The sequence below is a fragment of the Delphinus delphis genome, chromosome 7 (genome assembly GCF_949987515.2).
Source record: "Delphinus delphis chromosome 7, mDelDel1.2, whole genome shotgun sequence".
NCBI classification, from domain to species: Eukaryota; Metazoa; Chordata; class Mammalia; order Artiodactyla; family Delphinidae; genus Delphinus; species Delphinus delphis.
Genome location: NC_082689.1, coordinates 753,611 through 775,894, shown reverse-complemented (window position 1 = coordinate 775,894; position 22,284 = coordinate 753,611). Strand labels below are relative to the sequence as shown.

Below are 22,284 nucleotides of genomic sequence, written 5' to 3'. Positions count from 1 at the left end.
ACGCAGACGCTGAGGCCCGGAGGGGCCGGGGATGCGCTCGATTGGCCCGCACTTTGCAGCCCCACGCAGGGACCCGCCCCGCCGTGTCTGGCTACCAGCCCACGAGCCCAGAGCGGCTCCCAGACTCCTCTCCGCTCTCCTGCAGGCTCGGCTCCGTGCGTGCGGCCCCGACTATCCCTGCCCTCAACCCGCTCCTCGCCTTCAAAGCCTCCCGAGCGCTAATTACCTGTCCGCCGGGTGGTGTGGCTGGCGGCGCGGGGGCTGAGGGCGGGCTCGGCCTCACGGAAGGACTACAACTCCCATGAGGCTCTGGCGCCGCGCAAGCGTATGTGATTCCATTGGCTGGCAAAGCTCTGAGCTGGGAACCCTCATTGGCTGAGGGGCCTGAGGCGATAGATACCGGAAAGGGGAAGAGCAGCCAACATGGCGGCGGAGCGCGGCGCGGGACAGCAACAGTCGCAGGAGATGATGGAGGGTGAGCGGCCCCGCGGGGCGGCGACCGAAGGGCCCAGCGGGTGGGGGGCGGCGACCCGTACCGGCCTTGCCCGGGAGAAACGGGGCGGCCCGCCTGCGGCCGCGGCTCGGACCCCGCCGCGCGCACCCCCTGACATCTGCCAGCCGGCAGGGCAGGGGTGGCCCTGGACCCGGGACCCCGTGCTGAGGCGGTAGCGGCCGGGAAGGCGCGGGCGGCCCGGGAGGTGCCAAACCTAGGGTCGGGGCCAGCGGCGGGGCGAGCCGGGCGCGTGGGTGGGGACTGAGGGCGCGGTGGTCCCACAGCCCTGGCGTCCGCCAGCTGGTGGGAGCCTCGCACCGAGTTCCTCAGCCAGCCCCGCGAGTCCCCAGTCCCGGGGCAGCTGACGAGGAAACAAGGCGCGCGGCTCCCTGGGACTCGCCCGAGTCGGGCCATTGGTGAACGTGGCGGGGGTGGAGAAGGGTCCTCTCGAAAGTGAATGGGTCGTGGGGAAGGGGTGACCAGGAGCCAAGAGCTGAGTTACAAAATCGACGGTTTCCTGTTCTCAAAGCGATCATAGTTCCAAAAAGACTAAATCAAACTCTTCCGCTTTGTTGAAAAAAGTATATGCGTGTTATGTGTGCATATAGTTACATACACACGCTTACCGCAGTCGGAGAGCCAGTCGTGTCTGCGAGTGCTCCCGTGCTGTTCGATCCGCTGGCCTCAGGAGCGCTCCGGAAGAGCAGCCACAGTCTCCAGTGTCAAGTGCTAGGGAAGCGGGGGCGGCGAAAGAAGAGCAGGCATGTTTGTGAGTGACGGCTGCGCAGCCAAAGCCAGCTCTGAGCCGAATCGTGCAAGGCAACTAAATCAGCCGGGTTGGAGATGGGCTGAGGTCACTTCAGGTGAAGGAGGCCGCACGAAGGCAGAGGGGTGTGGAGGAATGGGGCCTGTTTGGAGGAGGGTTCAGCCAGGGGTGGCACAGTCCTACTGAACGAGGGAGAGTGCCGGTGAGGCTGGCAGGGGAGGTCGTGGAGGGCCTTGGTGGGGGGAGAAGCACATGAAGGGTCTTGGACTTTCAGACCATTAGGTCTTTTTACGCAGGGAAACGCCTCTTCTTATCCCCCTTCTTCCCACCCTCCCACCTACTCCCACTTCCTCTTTAGCTGTTTCTGTGTCTTGGTAAATGGCAAGTAGGAAACCCAGGCAATTCCTTCTCTCCGGCTCCCACCCATCCAATGAATCAACAAGCTCTGCTGCCCCTGCTTCCTTAATCTCTCCAAATCTTTACTACCTCTCCCGTGCCCACTGCTGATACCCTGAGCCAGTCCATAGTCCCCGCTGCCGCATAGTCACCTTATGTGCTGATCTGCTGTCCCATGCCCCTGTTTCACTTTGGCTGCCCTTCATTAGCTAAGCCCCTCCCACCCTGGGCTCCGCTGCACCAGACCATTGCCCAGTAGAACTTGCTGTCCCTTAGCCTTGACCACCTGTGCCTGGTAACAACTGATTTATCACATGTCTGCGTACGTGTCATGCACATGTTTTTGTGCCTGACAGCAGCTCTGAGATGCAGGTACTATACTAGCTCTTTCTACAGGTGAGGAGACGGAGGCTTGGAAAAGAAAATAACATGCCAAAGCTGTGTCTGTAGAGACAGGATGCAAACTCAGGAAGAGTCAATGGCATTCCAGAAATTTTTGGAGTCAAAGATCAGATTTGGATTTTAGAATAAGCTCAGATTCTCTAGCAATGGAGAATAGATTAAACAGCCAGACAAGCCACCGAGAGACCCGGCAGGAGGCCAGGCAGGAGCCGAGGCCACAGGTAATGAGTAGCTGAGCCAAGGCAGTTGCCAGGGCAGGGAAGAAGGAATGCGTTTGGAGGTTTTAGAGGTGGATTTCATCAGGACTTATCCAGCAGTCCTTGCCTGGGTGCTGCTTTGCTAGGCCCAGCAGGAGATACAAAGGTGAAGTAGCTGCCTTCCCCTCAAAGAGCATACCCCTTTGTAAATAAGCTGTAGTGGGAGAAAAGAGAATGCTTTCAGTGTGGTTGATGATTCCAAGTAATCCATTAGTGCTCCAGGTCTTCCACAGATTTCCAAAAGAGGTTGCAAAAAAAGTTAGGAAAAAGGGAAATTATTTGACAGTCTTGCCAAAGAATTTTTACCAGTCTGCCACATTTAATCACTGCCTGATTTGCTAATTCAAAAAATATTTATTTACCAGCCTTTCAGAACTGCGCTGGTGTCACGGTGCCCTGACATTCAGCATCAGTGACTTCGTGGGGCATTTAGCACTACTGGCTGTCTTCTCCTTTTTCTAGAGCTCCCCGCTGCCCACAGTCTGATTTGAGTTAGTCTTGATTTCTTTCAGAACGTGGGCCTGTGAACTGGGCTGGTTTTCTTGGCCAAATGGATAGTGGAGCATGGATGAAGGTATGTGGCGGGAGGGTCACATGGTCCCCTCTACGTGGACATCCAGGCCAAAAGGGAGCCAGACAGGAGGTGCTTCTCTGTGTGTTACCGCTAGGGCGTTTAATCACAAACCACCCAGGCCTTCCAGAACACCTGGTAATTCTTCACGGGTTCCTTGAGGGCAGGAATAGTATGTCACTCACCTTTGTACCCCTGTGGCCTCCCTGCTGTGCCCCATTCCCATCTGCCACAGTTCCCCCCTCCACTGGATGCCTCAGGTGGTACCCGGGACATCCATGGAAAACACTCAAATGTTTGTTGAACTGAGTTCAACAAACATTTTTGAATGAAGTCTTTTTGACTTCCAACTGGATGTCAATCTGTTATATGTTCCTCAAAGGGCCCCCTAACATGGGTGTGAGTTCTTATGGATGTGTGTGGGTTCAGTTGACAGGCGGGTGGAATCGGAAGAGTCGGGCGATGAAGAAGGGAAGAAGCAGAGCAGCGGGATGGTGGCCGAGCTCAGTGCGCACAGCCTGAAGGACGGAGAGGAGCGGGGGGAAGAGGACCCAGAAGGTACCAGGCCGAGTTAAGAACCTTAAACTCACTAAGCGGGAGGAGGATGGGGCTCTGTGGCATGTGATGGGCCCCCGGGTGGCGCCCGGGTGTTTGTCTGGCTGACTCTGGAGGCCCTCGGTGGGTGGCCAGGGGCACTGGGAGTAGGGCGCCCTCTGAGGTGCTCCCTGAGCCAGCTACACACTTACGGCGCTTGCAGGCAGGATGAACTTTTTCCTAATTCCATTGAAGGCAAATGCTAATGATATTGATACTAATGTGTCATCTGAAACAGAACCAGAAGATTGCCTTATTAACCACATGTGCAGAAAGTGCAATTTGAAATAAACAGTTCGGCTAACGAGCGTGCTCTCTTTTCCTACCGTGGACATAAACTGATTCTCTCTTAGTGATTTCTGAGTTCTGTCCACCAAACTTATAGGCCTGAGGATCAACTTCTAAGTTGGTTTAGTGATTAACAACAACAAAATGAATTTAGAGATGAGAAAAGTAAGTGCTCAGCCTGTAATGGTGGGTTTTCACCCTCCCAAACTATGATCTGAGCCTTTTTTGTTTGTTTTCTTTGCTTGCTTAGAAAATCAGTTTACATTCAGAGGAGTGAGAGAAACCATAGAAACAGACATAAAGATGTCCAAGATATATTATTAGGTGAAAAGAGCAAATTCTTTACAAATGGGATGCGTGTTAAAATCCTATCTTTATTTTTAAAATGATAATAATAGAATAATAGTATGTAGTTTTACTTAAGAGAGAAAACACATCAAACTGTTGTTGGCCCGGGGGGGCCGGGGGGCAGTCTCTCTAAACAGCAGGTTTGAGAGGGTCTCGTACCTTCTGCATTTTCTAGATTTATACACAGTGTATGGGTATTTAAAGTTTTAATAGTCATGCATTACCGTTATGGTAATTAAAACAAAACGAATTTTTAAAATAACATCATGGTCTGTGCCAGTGAAGATGGTTGGTAACTATGGCAACCTAATTTTAAGGCAAAAGGAGATTACCACAAAAGTACCAGTCACATTACTTTGGAGCTTCAGAGTCGATATTCTGGAAGTGATGTGGGTGGAATAAGTACACGGGAGTGATGGGTGAAAGCTCTTCTTGCTGACTCAGTCACAGGAAGACCAAGCGGTGGGAGTGTCACCTGCCCTCACATCTGAATGCCTGGCATGTTGACCGAGCCCTGTCATGGGCTCTCCCCTGGCTCGTGAGCACAGGCTCACTGTGACTCGCCCTAGGGTACATGGCTACAAAGTGGAGCCCCTGGACTGGACCCCGACTTGTCTAGATCCGGTGTTCTTTCTTCCAGGCTACTAGCTGGTTACAAGTCCTCTAGGAAGGTGCATTTTTATAGGTCCTTAGAGAAACCAGGACTTGCTCCTACCTATACTTAACTTAGATCTTAAGTTCAAGTAAAACAAATTCAAATGTGACAACTGGTACCATTCACCTATTTTCTATAAGTTGTTTTAAAACTTAAAACATACAGGATAGGTTTGGAAAGATGGCTGGTGACTTTGTTCAGAGGTTAGGCTGCCGTTTTGAGCACTGCCTGTGCTGGATGTATTGCAAACAGAGCCCTTTAAGCCTTGTGGCCATGTGTCCTGGACACCCTGCCTTTGTTGTAGCGCGCGTCTTTCGTTGCAGCTTCCTGAATTCAGGCCGTTGGCTGTGCTGTCTTTTGTAGGGGGATCGTTTGGGCATATCTCTTGGTTTTGCCCAGCTCCTTTTATTTAATTTTTGGGTTGGTTGACATCTTGTAAAGCTATGGCTGAACTAGAGTAAATGACATGGGGTTTTTTTTGGTTTTTTTTTTGCGGTAAGCGGGCCTCTCACTGTTGTGGCCTCTCCCGTTGCGGAGCACAGGCTCCAGACGCGCAGGCTCAGCGGCCATGGCTCACGGGCCCAGCCGCTCCGCGGCATGTGGGATCCTCCTGGACCGGGGCACGAACCCGTGTCCCCTGCATTGGCAGGCGGACTCCCAACCACTGCGCCACCAGGGAAGCCCGACATGTTTTTTTAACTAGCCATTGTCGGTGGTTATGGAAAAGGCGGCGCGGTGAATTCAGCCAGTGTGAAGCCAGGACGTCTTTGTCAGGCTGGGCCTGCATCTGGCCTGCCTCTCCGAGGCCTCCAGTCCAGCCTGCGAGCTGCCCCGTGCTGGGGGGCGCTGGGGGCGTGAGGCTGGGCTGTGAGCCTGCTCAGCCGCAGGAGCATATGCAGTGTTGCCGTCGGGGAGAGGCAGCTGAAGGAAGCAGGCCGAACGGTAGTGGTGACCAGCGGTCCCTGGGGGCACAGGCCAGATAGCAGTCACCGTGGAGGAGCCGCTGCCACCCAAGAGGAGCCTCTCCAAGGCAGGCGGCCCAGTTTCTTCAACAACGAATTGCAAGAACAAACGGGGACTTTACAGAAATGCCCTCTAGTTACAGTGTGTGGCCTCATTCAGATCCTAATGCATGCAGGCTGGGGAGAGCATTTAACCCTTTTAGATGATGTGCTGCAGTAGGCCCAGAGCCCAGTGCGGGAGCGGTGGCCGCCCTCCTCAGGCCCCCGGACGGGAGGCCCGCTCTCCAGGGTGGACTGGCTCCTCATCCTGCCCGGCAAGAGGGTCATGGAAATTGCTCAGCAAGGCTCTTCAATCTTGTCTGTTGAGCTGAGCGTTTTGTTTCGCTCTTTGCAGACAGACATGTTTGTAGATGCTGGGCCACTTTCCAAAGCAGTAGAAGGCACATCCTAGAACATCTGATGTGCCCACAGCGTGATCTATATTCAAATGACCTGCTTTCTTGTCACAGACAAGAAGGGAAAGACCGGGAGGCAGGCTGCCACCAGCTACGCAGCTTCAGGCATCACCAGGAGGTGGCGGTGGGCAGCTTCCTGGCCCCTGGCTGGGGTCACTTGAGGCTCAGTCACCGTTCCCCCTCCCCCGGCTTTTCTGACAACAGCGTCAGACTGCATTTCCCTTCCTGGGAAATTGTGCGGCACAGATGGAAGTTTGGAGGCGTTTGCTGAGTTCAGGAAACTGAGGATCTTGAAGGGTGACCATTGTCAGACAGATGTTAGCTCTGCTGCGTCATCCATGCCCTCCGGGTGTTGCCTGCTGGTTTCTCCTCTGCTTTCGAGTTGGCTCTGTGCCCCAGGCAGCCCAACCCAGCTCTCTGCGGACGCAGGGTCTGCGTCCTCCTGGAGACGGGGGGCTCTGAATGGGCTTTTCTTCTTCTTGTTGTTTCAGAAGGACAAGAGCTGCCTGTGGATATGGAAACCATTAACCTGGACAGAAATGCAGAGGTAATGCAGCCTGCTCAACCCAACCTCGGGGGGCATGGTGACAGCACTCTGACCGTCAGGGTATCTTTTACGAGCGTGCCAGATTAGCGAGTGATTTCCCTGGAAGGAGTTGTCTGAGCCTGTCTCCGTTGGCTCAGAGACCCTGTGTTCTTACTGTTTTTAATACCAGTGATTGACCTGCCATTTCTGTTTAACCAGATGAAACGCCTTTGACTCAAATTATATGGGTCAGATGATTACATTGTATGCGGTGGGGTCCTGCCATCCCCAGCCTCTGAGAAGCACCGCGCATTAATGATCTGGGAAGGGCAGAGCCAGCCGCTGTGTCTAGGCGGCCCGTGGGGCCTCCCCTGAGCCCACAGCCGGCCGTCGGTGGGGACGCGGGACTCAGAGCATGGGCTTGTGCTCTGTGCTAAGGGGGCAAAGGGGTGAGAGTAGGTTTCGCATCCCACCCGCTTGGAGGGTCAGTTTTACGTCAAGCCGCTACCCGTGGTAGCTGAACCGAGGAGCGTTTTGCAGCTCGCCTCTGAGTCCCCACCCCCTGTCTGCGCAGACTCTGTGTAGCGCTTCTCCCTTTCTCCCCTCACCCTCGCCTCCACCCGCTGCCCGGCCTCCTCATGGCTCCGATTCCAGGAAGCATGTCTTCAGGCGCTTGCCTGCAGCTGAGCTAGGTCTCGTCTTGTTTCAGGACGTTGATTTGAATCATTATCGCATTGGAAAAATTCAAGGGTTCGAGGTGCTGAAGAAAGTGAAGGTGAGAGGAACTCCGTCCTTGCAGGGGAGGTGACACTCCAGAGTCTGTCCCGCCCGAAGGACATAGAAAAACCCAGAAGAGAGTCAATTCTGCGCAAGTGACAGTCCTTGCAAAGGTGTTAGGCCGCACCAGGAGCTGCCGTCGGGCACCTTTCCTCCTGGGCCTGGCAGGGTTGCTAGGGCAGACGGCAGGCTGGGTGGCTCGCCCCAGGTTCAAGTGGTGGCTCGGGCATGCGGCCGCCTGCAGTGCCTCAGGTCGAAGCCCGCCTGCAGCCACACACACCCCAGCCTGTGCAGTCCTTAACTCGCTTCAGCCCAATCTGTTTTTCAGAATTGAGCTGCTGAGGGTTCCCTCTGCTGGGACACAGCACCCCCGCTGCCCGCTGCCTCCCTCACTAAGGAGGTCTGCTCAGAATGGGGCTTGCCTCCAGCCTCCCTTGGGTGTCTGCCCGTCCTTTCCAAGGTCAGCAGCTTTCTAGAAAACGGGAAGGAAAACCATGTCCTCCCACCCGGAAGACCTGTCCTGTAACGGCGGGCGCTTTCTCCTGGCCTCCCTGTTGCCTACGTCAGCTGCCCTCTTTCTGTCCCCTAGACTCTCTGCCTCCGTCAAAATTTAATTAAGTGCATTGAGAATCTAGAGGAGCTACAGAGTCTTCGAGAGCTGGATCTTTACGACAACCAAATCAAGAAGATTGAGAACCTGGAGGGACTGACAGAGCTGGAGTGAGTCGTGAGACCCAGGGAGACAACGGAGGGGCCCGTCCAGCCTCCCCAGAGCCAGCCCTGGGCCCCAGCTCTCAGGCCCAGGGAGGCCACTTCTGCCCCAGGGTCCTGCCCTGCACCTGGCTCCAGGGGTGCGTTGGCTTGCCCACAGTCCCAGCCTGCAAATTAAACCTGTGGAGGCTTTTGGCTGGTCTCTTCAGGGAGGACATGGTCTCTGCCCTCAACACCATCCTGTGAGCCCAGAGGCATCGGGAACCTGTAGGCTGCCTCCCAGCTCTCCCGGGCCTTCTTGGGCAGCCACAGATTCTGCGCCCGCCCCCGGGTGAGGCACGGTCCCCCAGGTCGGGATGCTGCCTCTAAGTTAGTTACATTCTGAGTTCTGTGTGACCTACACTCATTAAAAAATAAATGTTTTGCCTGTTCCCAGGATTCTAGATATTTCTTTTAATCTACTGAGAAACATTGAAGGAATTGATAAGTTGACACGACTGAAAAAGCTCTTCTTGGTCAACAATAAAATCAATAAAATTGAGAACGTAAGCAGCTTACATCAACTGCAGATGCTGGAGCTGGGGTCCAACCGCATCCGGGTAGGTGCGAGCGTGGCGGCTGCGTGGCCTGGACGGTGTGGGTGCAGGGTGTGCGGTCGGCTGTATTTTTCATAAGAAAAAGTGCTGACTGGACGTCAGTATTAATAAGAGTGTGTGCCCAGGTGCAGCGGTCTAGCCTTTCTTCTGCACGTAGAGTTCACTTGCTCCCCATTCAAACCATGACATAATTCTTACCAAACCATTCCATTAGGTTCTGCCCGAGGTGAGCTGATCAGCCCCAAACACTTTGCTTTTGAATGTACTGCAGAGTGAAAGTGTCCCAAGGCAGCAGAGGGCTGGCTTGCCGATGCCTCGCCCCACACCAGGGCCGTAGGAAGGAGCACGCAGCCTGGTACTCGGCTGGCCTGTCCTCCCCTGCTGAGCAGCTGGGGGCAGGGGTTTCGGAGCACTTCTTACCCTCCCTCCGTGTCGCAAGTGACCCTCTGTCCAACTTTTGGAAGCTCGTAGCACACGGTCATCCCAGGTTGGCCCTCGTGAGCTGGACAGGATGCAAACCAAAGAGAGTGGTTCTGGCAAAGGGCCTCTCATGACGATGGTGGTGATACGGCTGAAAATAGCAAAGCAGCACACTTAAAACTAGACAGTGGCCCAGATGTCAGCATTTTATCGAGTATTTCTCTATGGAATCTTCCAAGAGAAAGGTGGCTTGTCACAAATTGACGCAGGCCGTAGCAGTTAAGGATGCCTTCCCTCTGAATCCTCATCCTCGTAGACTGCCCCCAGCCACATCTTGCTGTGAAGGGCCAGACAAGATGCTCGGTCTGCACTTGCTTGAGGCCCCACTGTGTTCCCGTGCACATAGTCTGGTCATTTAGTGCTGAAGAAGCCAGTAGTTAACCTGTTTTGGGAGAGCAGTGAACTCAGAGGAGGCGGCAGCCTGAGGCCTGGTCAGTGGGCGTTGATTAAACCGGCTGCTACCCGAGGCGCTGCGGGAGATCCATCTCCAGCTGAATGGCGGAGCACCGGCATGGAGCAAGGAGAAGCAAGGAAGCAGGTGACAGAAACAGGAAGAGGGGCGGAGAGTCAGGGAATGGGGGCACCTGCTCTAGGAATCCCGTAGGGCATCCCAAGGCCAGAGCTCCCAGCTTCTGTCTCTTGTGGAATGCATTTTAACAAACCCTACATAGAGTCACGTAATAATGTGGCAACTCGGAATTTTAGGACTTGAGGGACCTGAGAAGTCCCGAGAGCTCCAGGGCTCTGTGGAAACTCGAGGTCCGGGAGTGAGCCCAAGTAAGGGGGGGCCTTGACGCCTCGCTCCCACCCCCACCTTTTCTGTGTTCTCATGTTGTGCTTTCACGTGAGGTTGCATGGGAAATTTTCCAGAGTGGAGAAGCACCTGCCCGATGCCCTGGGCGGCTCTCTCTCCTTGCCCAGAGATCTTCCTCTTCCCCGGGTAGCTAAGCGCTGCCCTGTCCTGATTTTCACAGGCAATTGAAAATATTGACACGTTAACCAGCCTGGAGAGTTTGTTTTTGGGGAAAAACAAGATCACTAAGCTTCAGAACCTGGACGCACTCACCAACCTGACAGTCCTCAGCATGCAGGTACTGACCGCCCTACCCCCCCGCCCCTGCCGCCTCCGTCCTGCAGGCCCAGGGCCCAGGCTTTGATGGGCTCTCTGTTTCACCGGCAGGGAGCGACTGAGACATTATACTTCACTGACCTTAGTCGTGCGTGACGCATGCTGGACCACAGTTTCATTCTCTAATCATCACGCTCCTTTTCCTAGTAAAAGTTCGAGCTGGTTTTTAGCCAGAGGGTCTCTTCAGAAGGTGGAGCTCATTCCAAAACCTACAGTGCTGGGCTCCACGGTGGGAGCGGCCCTCCCGCGTCCATGCAGAGGGCATGCGGTCTGGCTCGGGGGTTGGGAAGCACGTGGCTGCGCCTCAGCTCCTGTTCCTTTTTGTCAGAAGCAGGCAAGTGGCACCAGGCCCTTGAGGCAGGATGTGGCGGGGTGCTCTGAGGACAGGACCTCAGCGTGGCAGGTCCCCTAAAACCACAGATGCCTTTTGGAAAGCAGATGTTCCGCAGACTTCTTTAAGAAGAGGGCGTTAGGCTTTAATTTGAGTTGTAGTAGTTGCTGAAAGAAATGAGAACTGATTTTATTTTAAACTATTCTGTGATTCTGACATTTTTGAATTACTAAATGGAGGTAGACCTTCCCCAAGTAGATGAAAAGTGAGTGCTTTGCATAAAAGCCTTTAACCCCGCATATGAGCTTTAGCCCAGTACAGCAGACGCAAGATTTCGGTCTTCCTTTTCTGTGTGTGTGAGTCCCATTCTTGCAGCTGTATCCGGATGCCCCGCCGTCAGGCGCCCATGGTAAGCAGCCCCACTTCCCACAAGCCACGCAGCTTCGCGCGTCCTTGCTGCTCTGACTCTCCCTCTTGCAGGGCAACCGGCTGACCAAGATCGAGGGCCTGCAGAGCCTGGTGAACCTACGGGAGCTCTATCTCAGCCACAACGGCATCGAGGTCATCGAGGGCCTGGACAACAACGTAAGCCCGCCGGCCGCCTGTGGGGCAGTGGGGTCATGGGGTGCCCGACGGGCAGGCAGCACACACCAGCCTCCGGGGGGCTCTCGAGGGGACTTGCTGCCTCTGGAGGTCTGTCCTAGTGACCTTTCCATCCCTCCTCACGCTGGGAAACACAGACGCAGGCGGTATCTGCTCAGCCCTGAGCGGGCGCTGAGCTGAGCTGTGTGTCGCGGGGGTAGATTCACTGCATGGCCCTATAGGCGTTGGGGAAGATTTTTAAAAAGTAAACCCCAGGGACTCACCCGGCCGTCCAGTGGTTAGGACTCTGTGCTTCCTGTGCAAGGGACGCAGGTTCAGTCCCTGCTCGGGGAACTAAGATCCCACGTGCCGCGGGGCACGGCCAAAAATAAATTAAAGTTAAGAAAAAAGTAAACCCCGGCTGCTCCTAGGTGTCCCTGTCCCACGGAGGGCTAGTGGGCGCAGCAGCCACCCCCTCTTCCCGCTCTGGGCCCCACTACCCAGCCCGCGGGGCCAGCAGCGCCCCCCCGGCCCAGATCCTGCACAGTCTCGCTCCCTCCCGCCCGCCCCTCAGCAGCCCTGCCCGCCCAGCGCAGGACAGCCTTAGGGGCGCTGGGCAGGGAGGGCTAGCGCTGGCCCTGAGCCCCCGGGAAGCCCCTGCGCCCCTCAGCTGCCTGCAGGCAAACCTGCTTTTCCTCAGTGCAGTATTCAAGACAAATAAAATACTTTTACTCTTTCAATTTTACTGGGTTTTTTCCTGTTTTGTTGACTTGGCAGCAAGTGTAACCAGACGGGTCACTCCTGTGGCTGTAGACGCAGCGTTTCACTCTTCGTCGAGTCTCCTTTGGGCTTTGCGCCTCCGCCCCTGGGCCTAGCCACCGTTAGTAATGTTTCCAGGGGAAATCCACGTTCTGAATTTCATTTCACCAACATCTACATACAAAATTTTAGAAAAGCTAGAATTTGCCTACAGTGAGTCTGGTCGCCTTTCCCTGCCTTCCAATCAAACTGAGAGTTTACAGAGCTGGTGTGTAAACTGGCTGCACACTCGGCCGGTGCAGAATGGGACCCTGAGGCTAAGCTGAGAGGTGCGGCCATGCGGAGGCCATGCGATTGGAGCCGGGCGGTGCCCCCTCTGCTCCTTGGCCTCCCCCGCCGGTCCCCACGGTCAGCGGAGGGTCCACGCAGGAGAGCGCGTGGCAGCGGTGTGGCCCAAAAGAGCAGCGGGGTCCCAGGCGCACAGGACGGGGCAAGAGCTTAGGACTGTCCCAGTAGGAGCGCTGCGCCTCGGTCTGGGGTCAGCACCGCACCCTTCTGGGGCCTCTGCAACAAAACAGAAAAATAGCAGTTGTGGCTTTAAAGGTAATCATTGTACGATTCTTGTAATCAAATGAGACAGGCTTTCCTCTGAGACCTTTGTTCAACTAGAGATCAAATATTCACCTGTACTTTCTTCTAAGCTTTATCTCTTAATTTATCTGGGATTTACCTTTGTGGTGTGAGATCAGGCAGTAAGTATCCTTTTCCCAAATGGCAGATCCACCATCTTGACACCACAGCTGAGTCCTCCCCCACTGCTGCCTCTGTTTGCCCCTCTGTGTGCTGGGTCATCTTCCTGTGGGTCTAGCGGGGTAATCTCTCCTGTGCGTGCTCTCCCCACCCTGTCCCCTTCCTTTTTTTTATAAAAGCAATTCTTACTGGTTTGCTTTTGAATGAGCTTTCAAAACACTGTCCAGCTCCCCAGGAAAACACGAGGTAGTGTTGAGCCCATGATGGAATCCTTGTTCCTGGACGTTTGGGGCCAGTTCTGGCAGCCGGGTGCCCCTGGTGCTGAGCCCTTCTGCTGGGGCTGCACAAGGGTCACATCCTGCCGCGGGCCGCACGTGCTTTAGCTTGGCCGGTTCCTGCGCTGACACATCCCACGCCGCCCAGCACTGCAGAGCAGGGGGCAGCGGGCCTGCCCTGGCCCCGCCCCGCTGCCCACGGTGGCCCCCTTCTGCAGAGTTCTCCCGAGTCCCTGTTTGCTCTGAAAGTCGCCGAGCCCCGCAGGCAGGCGCCTCCTAGCCCCCTGTAGTCACGCAACTATCTGAGCGGACACCAGGAGCCCAACAGAAGCCAGTGGAAGGGCTCCTCACCCGCGTCTGTGCCCAGACGGCACAGGACACTGTGCCCGGCCCTCAAGGAGTCAGAGGCCAGGGCCGGAGCGCTTCTGGGTTGGCAGGGCTTCTGGCTGCCCGCTCGTGTGTGTGTTTGTGGGCTTTGTTTCTATTTTATTGAGAGTTTTTTTTTAACTTTCCCTTAAAACTTGGTATTTGGAGTCAGAATCCCAGGAACACAGTAGAAAATGTAAGAAGGCAACCCGCAATCAGAAACGAGCAGAGAGGAAGAGAATGTATTGTCGGGGGCTGTCAACCAGCTCGTAACGTTTCCCTTTTGATTTTAGAAAAACTTGCCAATTGGTGTGGTTAAACGTACTTCAGGAAGCAGCGCAGGCTTTTAAAGGCTTCGTTTTCACTACAATCTTATTCTGTGAAATCCTGAAACTCCGTGAACTTTAAAAAAAAATTCCTCGGGCTTAGCTGATGTGTGCTGGGAAGTAGGCGTCTGCTGGACATTTCTGGAATAGAGGGTCGAGCACAGCGTCTCCACGAGACAGTGCGATGCCTGCCCCGCAGCGGGCGAGCCCCGGACGCTGTCCCCAGTGGGGCTGAGCCCCCTCTTTCTTCTCTCCCATCAGCTGTAAATTCCAGGCCAGTGGCCACCCGCTGTCCCTCAGTGCCCAGGCGTTCCTCTCCGCCCTTCCTCCTGTGCTGGAAGGAGGGCCCCTTCACCCCCGCCAAGCCCCAGGTTCCTCAGCCCTAAAAGAAGAGGAAACACTGTTCTAAGGATCAGTTGGAATTGTATGTTTCCTTGGGTTGAGCACTAAATAGATACTGCTGCAACTGTTACCCCCTCTTCAGAGCCCCGGCCTCGTGTTAGCTACCCTTCCCGGGACCAGGCGTGTCGCTGGGGTCCTTGCGGGCCAGGATCTGGGAGCCTGGGGCTTGGAATCTGAAGGAACTAGTTCCAGACCCCAATGGTGAGAGCGCAGTGAGGCAGTCGTGAGGATTCTGTGTCTTCGGCCTGGTCTGGGGGTGGGCGGGGAGGCTGCAGGAGGTGGGCAGTGCTGTCCCCCTGCTAGCGCACTCCCGTCCTGGGAGGGCAGCTCGCCTCATGGCGCTAAGCTCAGCGCCCAACGCTGTGTGCATGGTCGCGCGCTCGTTGTTGATCTGAGGTAATCCAGGAAAAATTTTATTTCCTTATTTTAGAACAAACTCACGATGTTGGACATTGCGTCAAATAGAATCAAAAAGATTGAAAATGTCAGCCATCTAACAGAGCTGCAGGAATTCTGGGTAAGTTTAATACACAAGGGGTTGATGACACTTCAGCTGCACTGGTCCTGCCGAGTGAGGTACCGTTCACTCCAGCCCTGGAGGCTGTGGCGTGGAATGGGACTGTGGGCAGGGCTGTAGGACTTCGGCACCCACGCGGGATCTCGGGCCCCGCCACGCCCCAGATGTAGACCAAACCAAAATGGGCATTTTAGAAGATTCTGGGTGACTGCGGTCACATGAAAGTGTGAGGAGCCCTGCACAGTGTACGATTAGACCCGAGGATTGCCACGTGACTGAAGGGCTTCCAGAGCCAGCCAAGGGGCCAGTGCACCCAGCACGGGGGTGTACCGGCACCGCGGAAGGAGGTGTCGCATGGGCTTCCGCTGTCAGTCGTCCCAGAATGTGCCTTGTGTTTGCCTCATGGTGACAGTGTTGTCTCGGGAGCAGTGTCACCGAGCCCAGAGGAGGAGAAACAGGGCATGAGATGTCTCGAGACTCCTCTGAGGGGGTGGCAGGATGACCCCCAAGCTGAAGTCCTCAGTGTCAGGGTTCCACACGGTGTCCTCCTGAAGCACGTTTGTTGCCTGGTGGCCCCTGCAGGCACCACCACACGCTCCACCCGGTGACTGCCGTCTGCAAAGTGAGCGTCGTCCGGATGTGCTCAGTCTGATCCAAGATTCGTGCTGCGTCTAAGGCGTGCTTCTTCCTTGTCTAGCCATCCTGCTGACCCTGCTTGTGTCCTGTGTGCTTTCCTTTCCTCATCTTAAAAGATCGTCCCGGTTTCCCTAGAGCACAGGTGGCCTGCTGTGAGCATGTCCCTTGCCCCTTAGCGGCAGCACTGAGTCTTGGGCGTTGTCAGCACGTGATGCCACAGCAAGTCTGGGAAGACCGGAACCAGCCTTCGAGAGGCTGGGGGAGCCGAGCGAGCCACCGTGAGCCGGGGGTCTGGTGTACAGCCCACCCCCAGAGGCAGGTGTGGCTAGTGGTAAGCCGGTTGCATTGGAGCGAAGGGATTTGGCCTCCGAAGAGGCCAGGGAACCACACAGAGGAACCGCACAACCAGAAGAGGGGTCCAGAGATGGAGGCTGGGGCTAGGCCAGCACCCAGGGCGCCCAGCAGGGAGACGGCGCTAGGTGTGCCCCCACCCCCCGCAAGGTGCTGATATTCACGCCGTGTGTAACCCCTCCCCGTGAGTGTGTGTTGACCTTAGTGACTCACTTCCAGCCGACAGAATGCAGCAGAAAACAGGATTCCACCCCCGTGACGGGGTGATGAAAAGACTGGCTTGTCTCCTAGGGGCTCCCCCTTGCTCTCTCCTGAACCCCAGCTTTGTGTGAAGTAACAGACACCTTCTTTGATGCCAGCAACATACCAGGCACGCATCCCCTCTGTTGAAGTGATTCTGTTGTGTGAGAAATGTATCTTGGGAATGCTCCCACACCTCAGTTTTGTTTAAAATGTTATTGAATTTGAGGGGAAGTAAATGTAAATTTTCTATATAAACATTAGCCACCAAAGACCATTGTGATGGGAAACGCATACATCCTGTGAAGCTGGGTCTTGAAAACCACGAGACAGTCTGCTGGGGAGTGTCGGCCAGGCTGACGTTCTGTCGCGGGATTCCAGCCTGGGATTCAGGCAGGCGCATCACCAGACTCAAACCGTGGACGAGCAGGGTGTTCGCACATGTGCCAAGTGTCGCCCCGCCGAGAGTGTGCTGATTGCAAAGGGGAGACGCGTTCCCCAGAGTCATCTGGGCGCCACCAGTGTGTCCACAGGATCAGACTTATCCCCGGTAGTGGGACAGCCTCATGCCTTGTGTCCCCCGATGTGCTTCATGTATGAAGTGTGCTCACCAGGAATGTTTAGTGTGATGTAACCAAGCATGTAGACCTAACTTCCAGTTGTCAGGAAGTAGAGGGTCCGGGAGAACGAGCTAGGTGACACCACGGGAAGCAGGCGGCTGAATCCAGAACAAGGGTCCTTCTACACGACAAGTAGCTGGGTGTCTTTAAAGGTCGACTTCATATAACAGAAAAAAAATGAGAGGAGGAAGTGGGAAACATTCTAGATGGAAAAAACTAAAAAGTGCACCTTCTGGGAGACTCTTTAAGAAGACGGGCATACCTGGAAGGTCACACTCCACATCACACCTTGCTCCTTTACATCTCAGTTGTGCAGAACTTGAAAAAAGAGACATAAAGGCCTTTTTTTTTTTTTTTTCCCCTCAATGAGGCTTCCAGAGATGCTGGAATTCCTGTGGAGACAATACAGGTGAATGGTTTTGAGTTCCATTTTGGAAAAATACAAAGATAAGAATCTCCGGGGACTTCCCCGGTGGCACAGTGGTTCAGAATCCGCCAGCCGATGCAGGGGACACGGGTTCAAGCCCTGGTCCGGGAAGATGCCACATGCCGCGGAGCACCTAAGCCCATGCGCCACAACTACTGAGCCTATGCTAGATCTAGAGCCCGTGAGCCACAACTACTGAGCCCACACGCCACAACTACTTGAAGCCCATGCGCCTAGAGCCCATGCTCCACAACAAGAGAAGCCACCGCAATGAGAAGCCCACACGCCACAACAAAGAGTAGCCCCTGCTCGCCACAACTAGAGAAAGCCCCAGCGCAGCAACGAAGACCCAACGCAGCCAAAAATAAATAAATGTATTTAAAAAAGAAAAGAATCTCTGAAAGTTACCTGTGTCAAAGACATCCTTTACAATGTGCCATTGGTGGTGAATAAAACTCCCAGGTCCACATTCGCTAAATCCTAGAGAAAACTGCCCTGTGGCTGGCTGTACTGTGGAATACCCTCAACTCTAAGACCTGGGGTTTATAAAGACAGTAAGCGCACCAGCGGGGACTAACAGGACGGCGGCATCAGAAATGCCGTGACGTGTGACGCAGGAAGCACACAGTGTGTGTCAGCCACAAACGACTCTGTTGAGAAGGACGAGGAGATGGCGGCCCTGCCGGAGCGTCAGCCGCCAGCGGAGTGGGAGACGGTTTCTAAGTAGATTCTGCTGCAAAAAGACCTTACTTCTCCTAAGCAATGTAACATTGCTACTTTTATTAAATGAATGTGCTGTTCGCACGTTGCAAGTTAAAAGTGCTTAAGGCATGCGTGTCTTTTTCGTGACTCTCCACTGCAGCGGCCTCTTTCTGGTAACCGAGCAGCTGCGGCCACCGCCACGGGGGCTATTGCTTCCCTCTGGTTCTGGTTTTGCACACTTTGCGTTGGCCACATGGGCAGCTCATGTTGTACGAGAGGAGTGTCGTAGACTAACGCTTAACAGAGTACTGCTTAAGGCTTTATCCTGGGACAGCTCTTCTCCCTTTGCGGTGGAGGCACCTTGAGTCCTGCTCTGAGTTCCGGGTCCCCGTGACTCCGTGCTCAGAAGCAGGCTTCGGGCCCTCCACGAGGCCGGGCTCTGGGTTTTGGAAATCTGGCTTTCCCAAAGCACGGGGCACACTAGGCCCACGTGGAGTTCTGTGAAAATAGCGTTCCTTAAACAGGCGAGTCTGAGAAACCCTGCATTGTATACCCGCTGGGAGAATCGAGGAGAAGCTCTGTGGGAGATTCATAACGTGCAGTGAGTTATTAAAGACAAGACTGGCTGTGACAGTGGAACTGGCGCCAGAGTCGCCCTCCCACCATGAACCGACCCCAAGGCCCGAGGCTGCTCCGTCCAGGCAGCGCACAGCAGGCAGCAGCAGGCCGCAGGCCCTGAGAACGGGGATGACACAGTGAGCCCCGGGCTGCCCTGCTCTGCCTAGGACCAGCTTCCTGAGCGGAACACTGCAGTTCTGTGGAGCTGAAGACGCAGCGGTCAAAGTTCATGGCAGCTGGACTCTTCAGGACAAGGTGTTGGAGAGAGGAGGGCCCCGGAAGTCCACGTGGGGGTCGCCTGCCAGGCTGTGGCTGAGCGGTGGGCAGTCTGGGCACGAGACCACCCCTCTCGCGGCTCACCCACTAGCTCTGCCGGAGGAGAGCAGAGCTGGGGGACGATGGAGCTCCAGCCCTGCCCAGGTGGGGGTCTCACCAGCACCCTTGACATCCAGCTAGACACCAAACGGGCCAGGCCTTAGGGGTAGGTGCCACAGGCTCAGCTACGATGCCCTCCAGCCCCCTAGAAGCAGGCTGCAGTGGTGTGTCCAGAGGAGGCTGCGCTCGGAGCGTCCCACCAGGAAGGGCCTGGGGACCCTGAGAGGGTCCTGGCCTCCTGGAGACCCGCCCCGAAGGAGTGTGGAACCGAGCCTATGGCCGTCTCTACACCGCCTTAGCCCCGACGTCCAGCGTTCAATCCAAAATCACTAGGTGTACAACAGGAAAATGTGATCTGTGTTCAAGGAAGTCGTCCTAAGAAACCGAGCCTAGGTTTTCAGTCACCGTTTGTGAACATAGCCCTGGACCTGGAGGTGGCTTGCGGTGTCTTGGTCCTCACTCCCACCTCCAGGCTGCTCTCGCCTTCCCCCCGAAGACCCCCACCACACAGCTGCTCTGCAGCGTGGCCGTCATCCTCTCCCTCCCTGGAGACCCTGGTGCTGCGGCAAAACTGGGCCCTTCTCTCGAGACTTAATCCAGTGCCTGGTCAGTGCTCGAAGCCTCTGCAGCGTCCCCACCAAGTGGCAGTGGCTGGGACCGTCAAGGGCCTCGGCTTCTTCACCTCCCACACATGGACAGATGTCATACCTTCTCTGAGTGGGGCTGCTGCCGTGTGACCTCGGCCACCCCGCTTCTGCCCTCGCAGGTTCCGAGGGAACAGGTCTGCCCTTCCCACCACCATGTGCATGGCGGGCCCCAGGCCTGGTGTCTCTTGAAGCGTGATTTCTAGAACCGGGTGTGGCCGGAGCCAGGGGGTGAGGGCAGCAGGTGCGGGGCATGCACTCAGGGCAGCTTCCCCGCCCACCCTGCACACCCAGCCCTGTCACCTGTCAGCTCACGGGCGGCGACGCGCTGGAGCCTCTGCCGCGCACCTCTCCTCCCAGTGCTATGGTCAGCATGAGGTCAGCCACAGAAGCTGGCAGACACGACACGTCGGGGCTCTTCAGCTTCCCTGGGAGCCGGTTACTGAGCGTTTGCTGGCGCAGCACAGCCGGGAGCCATGATGGTGATGTCCCCGCGGGTGCCGCCTGAGCCCCCTGCCCTCGCCCTTCACTCCGGCCATCCAGGGCACGTCTCACGTTCACAGAGGCAGTTCTCTAGTTTGTGCTCACTTGGCCGTCTGCCGTATTCTTTGGAAACTGAAGACTGGTCTCTTGGAGCCCCAGCAGAAGGGCCACCACATCCACGCGACAGGCATGGACCAAGCTGGGTGACGGGTGCTCCAACCCAGAGGCCCTGCGTGCCCTCACCTTGATGGTGGTTTGAAAAGTGAGAGGTCTCCCCACCCGCCAACCCCAGCCCCCCGGCCTCAGCAGAGCCGGACGGGGCCTCCTGGCCTGCTCTGAGCCCGTCCTCCTGACGTGGCGCGTCCCGGACGGGATCAGCCGTGCTGCGGCATTTCCGCCACAGAGGCGGGCGGTGGGTGTCCCGGGGGTGCACGCCATCAAGGCCCCTCGTGCCCTGAGTGTCCGGCGGGCGACCTCTGGTCTGTCGTCCGTGCTGTCGTCAGAGCGCATAGTCGGGCCTCGGGGACAATGGCCGAGGATGGTTTGCAGGAAATACAGCCGAAGCGGCTGCGGCACTTTGCCTGGGGACGGGCTGGGGCGGGGTTGCTCCGCCTGCCCTCTGCTGAGCTGAACATGGATTTGCCCCCGTCGTGGCACCGCGTCCAGGTTCACCCCATATGGGACGCGGCCCGGCCAGGGTGTGCCCCACGTGGGGAGGCTGGGGGGCCGGGTTGGTGTGACCCGAAGGGGGCGAGGCAGGGCTGTCGTGTTCTGAGGGGGGGCGCGGTGCGGGGCTGTAGCACCCTAAGGCTTCTCCGATGTGCGCGTGTTCCCCCAGATGAACGACAACCTCCTGGACTGCTGGAGTGACCTGGACGAGCTCAAGGGCGCCAAGAGCCTGGAGACTGTGTACCTGGAGCGGAACCCCCTGCAGAAGGACCCCCAGTACCGGCGGAAGATCATGCTGGCCCTCCCCACCGTGCGGCAGATCGATGCCACCTTCGTCAGGTTCTGAAGCTCCCGGCCCCTCTCTTCCAAGAGCCTCCCAGCCACGGTTTTTAGTCCACCCGTTGCTCCTAAATCATCGCTCTATCAACAACGGTCACAAACGCAATGGCAATAAAAAGGCACTGGTGAAAGCTGCCGTGTGCGGTGCCGCTCGCCACCTGGACACCAGTGCTGTCACCTCCAGCCAGTCCGCATTCCGAGTTAGTGGCCCACAGCCCCGCGCCACCCGTGGTGCTGCTCGCGACCGTCTCCGTTTCCTCCTCTCACACCCCGCCTGAGAGGGTGAAACAGCAGGTCTGGGAGCGCGTGCCGGGGGGGCGTCCGGGCCATCCAGGGGCCCTCGGGCCTGTCAGCCCAGAGCTTCGTAGCCTCCTAGACCAGCTGATGCCAATTTTATCTTATATATTAAAAAACAAACCTGCAGGCAAAGGATGACTCAGCCCTGTGTGCCGTGACCCCCAGCGCTCTCTTAAAGAGCAGTGGCCGCCCGCCGGGCCCTGCTGGCTGCCTTCTGGGCCTGCCCGTTGGTCCCCCGCAGCCCTCGGGGTAGGAGGGGCCGCCTCCCGCGCACACTGTGCTGTGCCGCTGGCGGGTCTGAGCCCACCTGAGTCTCTCTGCAAGGACTGTTTCTAGAGAGCTGCCCTCATGGCTGCTCGAATGCTGCTTCCCCTTCTTACCCCACCGTTGTGTTGGCTTGTTCTTTACGAAACTTACATTGACACTCACCCTTATTCTTTACAAAACTTACATTGACCCTCACCCTGAATGCTACAAGGACCTTGTCATCTCTTGGGGCCCTGGATTTTCCCTTCTGCAGAATGAGGACCAACTCTCAGGGTCTCCAGGGTTCCTCCTTCTTCCAAGACCCAAGCTGCGCTGTCCAGTGTGGGCCCCCTTGTGCCACACGTGGCTGCATCAGTTCAAGTTTAAATTTGTTAAAATGAAATTAAAAATTCATGTCCTCCGCTGCACTTGCCACACCATAGCCACATCTCGCCAGGGGCAGCCCATCTCCATGGTCACAGAAAGTCCTACTGGACAGCACTGCTCTGGAGCCTGTCACAGAGCCTGGGCAGCCGCGTGGGGGGCCAGGAGCTCGGGGGTGACCGCCTGCTGGGGTGGCCTGAGGGTGAGGTCACGTCCAAGTCCTGACTCAAATCTTCGCCAGAATCGATTGTGTGACGTGCATCTGTGAGCATCTCCCTGTTGAAGAGTGAACTCTTGGAAAGGAAGGCAGGGTTAGGTAGGACCTGGCCCCAGAGAGCCCTTGCATTGCGACCCTGGAATTCTGCCCTTGGCCAGACACTAGCTGAGGACAAAAGAAAGCCATTTTAGAAACACGGGGTTTCAGGATTTGAGTGCCCTTGCTGGAAGGATTATGTGGAGGAGTCCACCCACACGAGCAGTGAATCCAAATAAGGAACGAAGGAAGGGAAAGACAGGGTTTGGCAGCAGTACCAAAACCA

The 22,284-nt window shown here is 56.2% G+C and overlaps 1 protein-coding gene across 4 annotated transcripts; it reads left to right on the top strand.

Annotated features, from left to right (window-relative positions):
- Positions 1-217: 217 nt before the first annotated feature.
- On the top strand, positions 218-21,686 carry PPP1R7 (protein phosphatase 1 regulatory subunit 7). 4 transcript variants are annotated; one of them, XM_060015783.1, is made up of 10 exons: positions 218-475; positions 3,315-3,455; positions 6,679-6,734; positions 7,423-7,488; positions 8,080-8,210; positions 8,638-8,800; positions 10,252-10,368; positions 11,218-11,322; positions 14,628-14,714; positions 20,649-21,684. In XM_060015783.1, exons 1-10 carry the CDS (start codon positions 424-426, stop codon positions 20,823-20,825), a joined length of 1,095 nt encoding a protein of 364 aa, XP_059871766.1. In that variant the 5' UTR covers positions 218-423; the 3' UTR covers positions 20,826-21,684. The 4 variants fall into 4 exon arrangements, with proteins under 4 accessions (XP_059871766.1, XP_059871767.1, XP_059871769.1 ...); XM_060015784.1 differs by having other exon boundaries at positions 223-475; positions 3,315-3,443; positions 20,649-21,681; XM_060015785.1 differs by lacking the exon at positions 218-475 and adding an exon at positions 2,864-2,888 and having other exon boundaries at positions 20,649-21,686.
- The last annotated feature ends 598 nt before the right edge of the window (positions 21,687-22,284 follow it).